Raw genomic sequence first — 9,267 nt, 5'->3', positions numbered from 1 at the left:
TGTAGTATTCAGGTGGAACCTTGTGCCCTTTTACATAAAATCACTTATAACTAGAAATGTATAGCAATAGACCCTAAATACATACTATTAAAACTTGTGGCATATTTTAAATAACACATGGGGTATTTTGCTTTCCTATGAGTATACCTCTTGCTTTTGTAATTTCTAGCTAACTTTTTCAGGTAACGTTATGCTTCTTAAGTACTATGTTCCAAAGTTTACTTACTCTGGAGATAGTGCTGAGCTCCTTGTGAGATACGTCGCACATCACTGAGAAAGAGAACAGAATTGTTCTGACTTAGCACTGCAGTAAAATCCACTCATACGCTCAAATACTGTCAGATGTGGTATAGTCTGAAACTTGGGTAAAATCATTCTGTAATTGTAGAAATTTCTGAATATTGATGAAGCCTTTCTGAATGCTGAAGTTGGTTGGCTAACTTCAGGAGCTGTTGAAGTGCTTCAGATATCGGATGGCACTTACTGCACTTTTTTTTTTTTTTTTCCTTCTGTGAGAAAACAGAGCATGAGGTTTCCATCTGGACAAAGTGATTGGGACTGGAGAAGGATATGCATGATAGGAGCATCAGAATCTCATTGGTAATGAAAATTTGGGGAGAAGTGAAAGTTCTGTAGTAGCTCCTAGAGTAGCAAGAAGCCAGACTTATAATGAGGTGAGAAAAGCAAAATTAAGAAATAAATCCTGAGAGCAGTTTTAATATTTAGAAAACAATTTAAGCTGATCTGAGCCACCACTGTTGTGATCCAGTTCAACTCTGCTCTCTGTGGCATCCAGTCATCTCTAATTTCATTACTGTACAAGACAGTTTGTCAAATGCTAATTTGTAGAAGTTCCTTCAAATTTCATGCTTGGAGATCCCTTCTTTATTTTTTTACGGTCTAATGATACATATCATAGAAGGGTGAGAGCCAAAACTGTTATTGAACAGACCTCAGCGCTGCTGCAGCCCTGTTCCTCCTGGCTCTCCTGTGGTTGTTTCTGCCGTGTATATTATGCCAACCTGCCTGTAATGGGGAAAACTGTGTGTTCATACTTTTTTCGGGTAGGTTTTAGTTTTCTTTATGTTTAACTCGGTGAACCCCCTTACTGGGTGGGTTCATACATCTGCACGTGCCGTTTCAAAGTAGATGGAAGGAGTGCAGACAGCAATGGAATAGGGTTGGCATGTGCTAACTTTGATTGGTTTGTGCAGTTGAGAAGTGGTGTCCTTGGTTTGTTTCCTGTGATTCAAAAAAATGGTGAAGAGTAGTAGGGACGTAGGAGACTGTGTCTTTAACTTTCCTTCTCCTGGCTTCAGGGTTTGACAGTGTCCTGCAGTCTGCTTCCAAGATTACCACTGAAAAATATAAATGTTGTAACTTCTGGTGGTGTTTGTGTCTGTCGCCGTTGTAGCGCAATCATGTGAGTTATTAATGCTGGGATCGCTGTTGCCTTTCCTCTGGGTGTAGAACAAGACACAGACCTTGGATCATTCTCTGGTTGTATATATTTTATTTGTGTGTTTTGGACTTAGTTTTTGTGTTTTTTTTTTTTTTTTCCTTCAGCAAGACTTTTTAAATGTAAAGTTTGCAAAGGTAAACTTTGCTTGGTCCGTATTTCTCCATCTTCAGACGTTGTCTTGCCATTTTGTCTCTGCATCATCTCTACCTTGTTTTAAAAGTTTTTTTTAGAATATACTTAACTACTTACGTATTTAACAAATTCCAGATAGATTTTTTTGCATGTAACGTATTTCTAATGAACAGAGCTTTTGGAGGAATTTTCAAAACTCAGGCTACCTGTGAAAGTAGTGTAGTGCCATAGCATGGCAGTGAAGGTTGGAAGAATGCTTTGTAGGTATGCACCCTTTAGGTACTTTTGTGTTTCAGCGCAAATGTAAATACTGTTTTCATGTTTAAAATTTGTCACCTTTATTTTGGATTTCAGGATTTCTTACATTTAATAGTTAAAAAATCTTTCTTAAAATGTGAATTTGTCACAATTGGAATCCCATGAGGATAGATGTGTTTGAAATTGTAGGGATTTGGTTTATAGATAACCTTGCAATCAAAACAATTATACAAAGGCAGTATGATATACTATCATGCTTCCAATTCACAGCATTATTTAGAACTCTTCACCTAAAATTAGTTGTAAATGAAGTGTTTCAGCACAGACCATTCTCTAAAATGTTCTGTTTTAACATTATCGTGTTCATATATCATACTATAAGCATGCTGTATTAGTGCAAGCTGTACCTTAATCATTGTGCTGAAGGCTATATAAAACACTGATGATGGTGTCTGCCTTTTGAGATCCAGCAATTCTAGATGATACACAAAGAGAAAATGCATGTGGAGGTCAGTGCCTGTGTTTGGTCTCACAAGTGTGCCAGCAGGTCTCCTCTCAAGTTCTGAGCAGTGGGTAGGGTTTTGCTGGGTCGGATCAGTGCATAGCATGTGACTAACTTGAAAGTAATCTCACTTGCAAACTTCTTTTAGCAGGGGTTAGCAAGGCAGACAGTAGCTCTAATGTAGGGCTTAGATTGGCTCATGTAAAGTCTAGAAAACGAGCATATGAAGTAATTTTGCCTAAAGGACAAAGCGAGATGATCCAGAGAGCATGCTGTAAAACTCTGATGCGGGAAAGAACAATCTCATGAATCACCCTACTTTCTGCTTTCCAAATGAAATGCAGGAAAAAGTGTTCCGTGATCTAGGTGTATGGGGACAGAAGTACAGGGAGGAGTCAAAGATTGCAGGCACTGTGACGAGTGAAGACAAACATGGTAGCTGCCTTGACCTGAGTCAGAGGGAAATAGAGAGTCACACGCTTTCAGCTTGCTAAGGCCTGTGTTGGGATCTTGTAAATGTATGACGTACATGAGAGCAGGAAGTCGGATATGCATCTTCTTAAGAATCATAAATTTTGTCATGGTTTGTGTTTTAGTATTTAGAAAGCTAAGCAAGCTGACTTAAAAAAAAAGTAACCCAATAGTGATACTATGTTGTATTTTCTATTTCTGTATGTCTGGCTTTCCTGAGTTGCATCATCACTGTATTTAAATTTGCTTGATGTTTTTTGTTGATGAAAATATATTGCATGAGTAGCCTGGTTCTTTGCAGATATGAACACTTTAGGCGTTGTTGTCTTTTGTAACTGTTAAGTTTTCCCTTTTGTATTTTTTCTACTTTGTATTTTTTCTCCTTTGTCTGATGTTATTTGCTTTGATGTGATGGCATTCTTTTCAGCTTGGCATTTAGACAAAGGTTTCTGATGTGTTCTTGCCATTGTGTGTCATAGCTAGCTTTTAACATTTAATATCAAATTTAGCCTGACTTTTTTGTTGATTTTGTTCTGGTTTTCTACAGTGGACAGGCCAAAATCCCAGCAAATCAGAACTTCTGGTACCATAAGGCGAACTTCTTCTTTGGACACAATAACAGGACCTTACCTCACAGGACAGTGGCCACGTGATCCCCACGTACACTACCCTTCATGTATGAAAGATAAATCTACTCAGGTAAAAAGCTGTAAAGCAAGACAACAGGGATGTTTTGTATAATGGATGTCTTCCTGATAATACTTTTATCACCTGATCTGGAATCTTAGCTCAACTTAATTCTGAAGAAATGTGGGTTCACTTAATTTTATTATAAGTATAAAGCCCTAAAAATAGGGTACAGTAGTGTTTTTTAATCAGTGTCAACTCAGTAACATGGTATACGACAGATAATATTTTTATGCTTTTAGAAAACAGTTGTTAAAAATAATTTTCTGTATGTGGGCAGATCTGTTGAGGCTAAATAAGCAGATTTCAATCTCAGCCTTGTATCTGGTTTATTTTGAAGCTGCTATATGCAAAATTGTGCTGAGTGTTATTTAAAAAAAAAAGATTCCATAATAGCAGTGGCTGACAAACTAAAACTTCTACTGAATCGTGGTAATAAATCTGTGGGTCTCAAAAAGTGTATGTGTGTGTGCGGGGGAGGGGAAGGAGAGAGGTTACTGTTAAGAAGAATTGATCAGTTTGTCACTAGAGGGGAAATCAAGAAGAGGAAGCTGGGAGTGAGCATGTAATGTGGTCTTAAGATGTTCCCTCTGCTGCTTAGTAGCAAGAAAGACAGACAAAATTGCTCTGTGGAAGAGTTGCCTCTTGAAGCCAGACATTAGAATGAGAGCCTTACTACCAGCTACGAAGGGAAGGCTACTGAGATGATTTATGGCCTGATACCCTTGTGATACCTTAGATCCTCCTCAGGGCTCTATCCTTAGCAGGAACCTCTGGCAGGTAGGCTGCTGTGGCATTCATACTGCTCCAGTGCTCTTTGGCTAGAAAGCTGAACATTGTTTCTTGTCTGATTCCTCCTCGTGCTGGAGCTTGTTGCTTACAAAGATGATCACTATCAAACAGGTAAAAAATATGTAATTCTAAAAAAACCAAATTATTAGCAAAGCGGTTGCATTCTTGTTTTTTTAGTAGTGTTATTAGGGTATGGAGTAAGTCATTTGAGTTTGTGTTCTAAACTAAATTGGAAACTAGAAAAAACTGTCTATCTTTGGTTGTATTTTCAATCTACAGGCCATGTAGGGATGGTTGTTAAATCAGTTTTCTATGTCTTGTGCCATGATTCTGGCCCATTGTTATCATGGGTGTCCTGCAAAAAAAAAAAAAAAAGATACTTCTGCCATCCTACCTTTTGCTTATAACTCTCTTGTGCCATTAAGAAGTGTTTTTAATAGAAGCTTATGTTGTCACAATGCATATGATACCTTTAAAATGTCAAGGATTTTTCTGTCATAACTTCATTTGTAGGTGTATAGGTTTTGGTTAGTTTCCACTGACTTGCAACATACTTGTCACCCATTCTGCCACCATTGCTTAGAGCAAATGCAGCAGCTCTTTAAATTGATTCTACATTTCAGTCTTTTGTGTAATACTGAATTTCTCAGGACAAGTTAGAATGTATAAATAATTTTCCACATCTCTCTAAAATCTACTGTAATGCAATGCAGGAAGTCCTCTGATGGGGGAAGGATAAGGGTAGAATGCGTAGAAAAGAAAAAAGATCTGTCTGTATGATCCAGAAATCCTATTTAATGAATTTGGGAATCTGATGATTAAAATTGTTCAAGGAAACTTTTAGAAACTGTGGTGGGACCCTTTAAGAAAATGCTGTCTTCATGTCCTACTAATTCATTTTGAAACCAGCCAGCCAGTTTAAGCAAAAAAGAAGAACAAGCAGTCATCTTTACTGTCATGAAAAATCTACCTGAAAAGCTTTTAATCCTGGATTTACTTCCAAGGTGCCTTTCTTTCACAATACTGTGCCTTGAAAGTCTTTCTGTTTTGAAACCATAATTTCCATTCAGGAGATTTTCAGTAGCATGCTTTGTAGTTACTGTATTTCTTAACCCCTCTCTCATAAAATATATATCCATATGAAACTTCGCAAATACCCTTATGAATAGAAAGTTTAGAATATTTAAACATTCACAAACAAACCTTTTCACTAGTTACAGAAAAGAGAAACAAACTTGTTCTATAAATATTTGAGCTCCAGGCATTTGGCAGTAAAATTGCTTTCCTAGTGAGTTCAAGTAAGTGTTTAGGTTATTTGACCTGTTGGCTGCCACCCTTTGCCTCATTCAGAAACAAAGCTCAGGGAGGAAAAAAAAAATAAAAAGGAAGTTTTACATTTTCAGCATAATCAAATGTAACAGAGGGGAAAGGCAGTACTGTTGTCATTACAAGGTGAACTATTATTTCAAAGGAGTAAGGGCAGGGAAGTTTCATGGTTTGGATTTGTGTGGATGTCTTCTAACAAGGAATTATATTAGCTGTCTTTTTATTCAAATTATGCAAAAACCAAGCATTTAGCAGTGTTTAAGTTGAGTTGAAAAACGTGTGTCTTGACTACTCAGGAATATATGAATATGTAAAATGTAACAAGTATAGTGATTGGCACAGCAAATTCCAGGTGTTTGAAATAAAATGTTCACTAGGGAGGCTTGTAGATGAACTTGATCATAAAATATTGACTTGAGTTATGTTCTGGTTGTGTGGGGTTTTTTGTTGTGTTTGAGCTCTGTGTAGTTTGAAGTATATCTAATTTCAAGAACTAAGGATGAGTTCCAAGTCATTGATAGGATGCATGCATGGCAAATTAAGTTAAATTAAAACCTTGCTCTTTGCCTGAGTACCAGCACAAGTACTTCCACTACTTCATGTTTGTTGGCTAAGTAACAGTTTAGCTCATGGGAGTTCATATAGTTTACAGTAGCTAAAAATAATAACACTTGGTAGTTTAGCAGAGTGGAAGATGGTAACAAAATAAATTAAAAAAAAGATAACGAAAATCAATAAACCAGTTTCTTTGTATGAGCATGTTTCATTGGAGAAAAATTATCTCTTGTTTTACTTCTAAACTCATGAACAATACTGTCAGTATAACTTACATTGTAGGTGGAATAATTATTTCTTTTTCAAGGGTACTTTTTGTCCCTAATTAAACATTAATTTAAAATCCGAATTTTGTACGGTCGTGAAGGTGGTGATTATGGCTGCTCCAAGTTTCTGAGAATTCTTGTATTTAAAAAAAAAAGTCAGGTTCTGGTCTTCACTGTGATCAGATGAACCTTTAATGAGTTTTATTCCAAGTCCTTGTTTCCCAGTTAAGTTCTTTGAACCTGTGTAGTGCTTGTGAATAAAATGTTCCTTCTTTCTCTAAAATTAAACCAGGATTTTTAAAAAAGAATTCAATAATATCTTGTTATTTAAACAGAGGAAACAGAATTTTGCTTGTTTTAGTTTCCATTGGAGAATAGTAATTGTAGTTCATATTTCAGTGTCTCAAGTGTTTTGACTGAAAACACTGAGGAGAAGTGAGGTTGTTATGTTTGCTTTTGGAAAAATATACTATGACACTATGTATTGTGACATTTACACAATTCCAGATTTCTAAGAATTCTCCATGCATTTATGCTCGTGTGTGTGTGCATGTGCATACAACTAGCTGATCTTTAAGGAGCAGCAAGTTTTGGATAATCAGAGGTACACCATTTTAGTTAGTAGTGTTTTAAGTATTCCAGAAGTGCAGGGAATTCCTACTATTATAGGAAGTTATTATACGTGTTGATATACTTTGTGATCCCCTTCCCAAGTTCCTCCACTGTCCTACGTCCCTCTCCTTTTCAGTGAAATTTGAACTTTTCATTAAGGCCATTTAAAATTTCAGTGTAGCTTCCTTCCCCATTTTTTTCCATCTCTGTTGGGAGCACTGATGGAGCAATTTTATATACTTCTCCTTCATGATATACGTGTATTTCCCCCTTTCTAGTGTAAAGAATAATTCAATGTTGAAATGGCTATGCCTAACCTCAGAATCTTCAGAAACATTTGGATAATCATCATATTTTATTAATATAATTATTTGGCAGTAGCTAAATAATTTAAAAGATTATTATAAAATTAAAAAGGAGATATTAGGGATAAACATATGATGTTGATGTCATAATAAAGATATTGCCAGTTAAAGTTCGTCTATGTAGTCTTCCTCAATCTAAATAATACAAAGAAAAGAACAAATGACCAAGTGGAATATGATTCAGTGATTTCCTGCACCCCCCCGCAATTGACTTCTTAAAGTGGCTTCCAAGATGCCTGGATATGCCTTTTTCATGGTATATGGCAATTACGTATTACGCAAACGGAGATGAAGAAAGTTCGCAAAATGCTTTTCAGAATTTTTACTTCTCTCTAATCTAAAGAATATAATGCAGAGTTATTAAACTGGAATGCTTGGCTAAAATACGTTTTTGTTCTTCTTTGTGTGTGGGTCAAGGCTTTAATGTAGTTACCTCTCATTAGTCACCTGAGTAATGTTTTGTTTTCTTTTGGATAGAAATTTGGTTGCTTAAAAATTAACATCATAAACCAGGAGACTCAATTACATGAAGCTTCTTTATTGGTGTATTAGTTATCATTGCTTTCATGGGATATTTTAATGACATACTTTGGGGGGAAGGGACAAGGAGAAAGAGATAATGTGTCATATAACTATGAATTTATCATTTAACTTTTCTTAACCTGTCTGATGTTTAAGAGGGGTCGTCACCTATAGTCAAATTAACTTCTAACTCTTTAGGCCGTTTCTTTCTGTAAAATTTCTAGAGGGCCCTTGAATGCTTTAGAAACATCTGAAGACTCATCAGACTTTATCTTCTAGTGCTGTTGTTGTGTTTCTTTTGAATATGGAAGTTCTTAAAAAACATTATTGCTTCCCCTGTAAAACCTAGACTTGTGTTCTTAATCTTTGCTCCCATCCCCCAATGTACTTAATCTGGAATGCAGGCTAGATATAGTAATTGGAACGAAGGGCTGGCAATAAAATGTGAGATATTTAGAGTAATTCAGTCTTATTTTAGGTTTAGGTAGGTTGGTACTCCATGCAGTCATTCTGATCTAAATGAAGTGGAAAGACTGTAGGTGTATATCCCTGACATGGGTGGCAAAGCAAGGCAGAATTACCAAATGCATTGGAAGAAATGCTAATCTCTACAAGGTTGGGTGAGTTAGAACAATGGTAACTGTGATTTACATTAAGACTGAAGACAGCAACCAGATGTGGTGTTCTCAGCATGTCCTATCCCATGCCCACGCTTTAAGCATTGTGTCAACTGAAACTGGGACCACAAACCTTCACATTTTAAAATATCAGCAATCCTCCTCTTGAAGGTGCAGCATGCATTACTTAATGTTTTCAAGGTTCTCCTCCTAAAATGTTTTAAATTTTAGTTTCTGAGTATAGACTTGCAGGAATAATCCTTCAGTTTCATGAAGTTCAGTTCATACTTAAGTGATGCTGTATATTTGTTTCAGCTCTGAAATATTACCGGTTTCACAGATAGTGCCTATGACCTCTCTTACTATGTTTCTGACTTGAGGTGCAGCAACTTTGGTTTTGTTTATTGTGATTCAGAAATTTTTCTTCAAATACAGTTTTGAGTAACTTTTTTACTTTCATTATTGTTTTAATGTGTTTAACACATGGGAAGTATACTTGCAGCTTCAAATGAAGGCTTCCATGAATAAGCCTGTTTTGTAGAAGTTGTAAATAAAGATGGGAAAACAATTTTCATGAAACATGGCATATCAAGGGTGCTGTACACCCCCATCTTATTTGTGATGTAAATTACAACATTCAAGTGAGATGTGAGGTGCTCGTACATGAGCTAAACTTACAAAAGCAGAATTTCTGTTTGCA

The 9,267-nt window shown here is 36.2% G+C and overlaps 1 protein-coding gene across 3 annotated transcripts in view; it reads left to right on the top strand.

The window, feature by feature from the left end:
• Positions 1 to 9,267, top strand: part of GLCCI1 (glucocorticoid induced transcript 1) — a 50,468-nt gene that overhangs the window by 10,966 nt on the left and 30,235 nt on the right. For 2 of the 3 annotated variants that reach the window (XM_009326110.1, XM_009326109.1), the window contains exon 1: positions 3,349 to 3,524. In XM_009326110.1, the coding sequence (XP_009324385.1) occupies positions 3,504 to 3,524 (21 nt within the window). In that variant the 5' untranslated portion in view covers positions 3,349 to 3,503. Of the gene's footprint in view, positions 1 to 3,348; positions 3,525 to 9,267 lie in introns of those variants that run through there. The other variant, XM_009326108.1, reaches the window with a different exon arrangement.

This window comes from Pygoscelis adeliae, unplaced genomic scaffold, assembly GCF_000699105.1.
Source record: "Pygoscelis adeliae isolate BGI_AS28 unplaced genomic scaffold, ASM69910v1 Scaffold15, whole genome shotgun sequence".
In the NCBI taxonomy this organism is placed as follows: domain Eukaryota; kingdom Metazoa; phylum Chordata; class Aves; order Sphenisciformes; family Spheniscidae; genus Pygoscelis; species Pygoscelis adeliae.
Note: the sequence above shows the minus strand (reverse complement) of the source record. Positions and strands in the feature narration are given on the sequence as shown.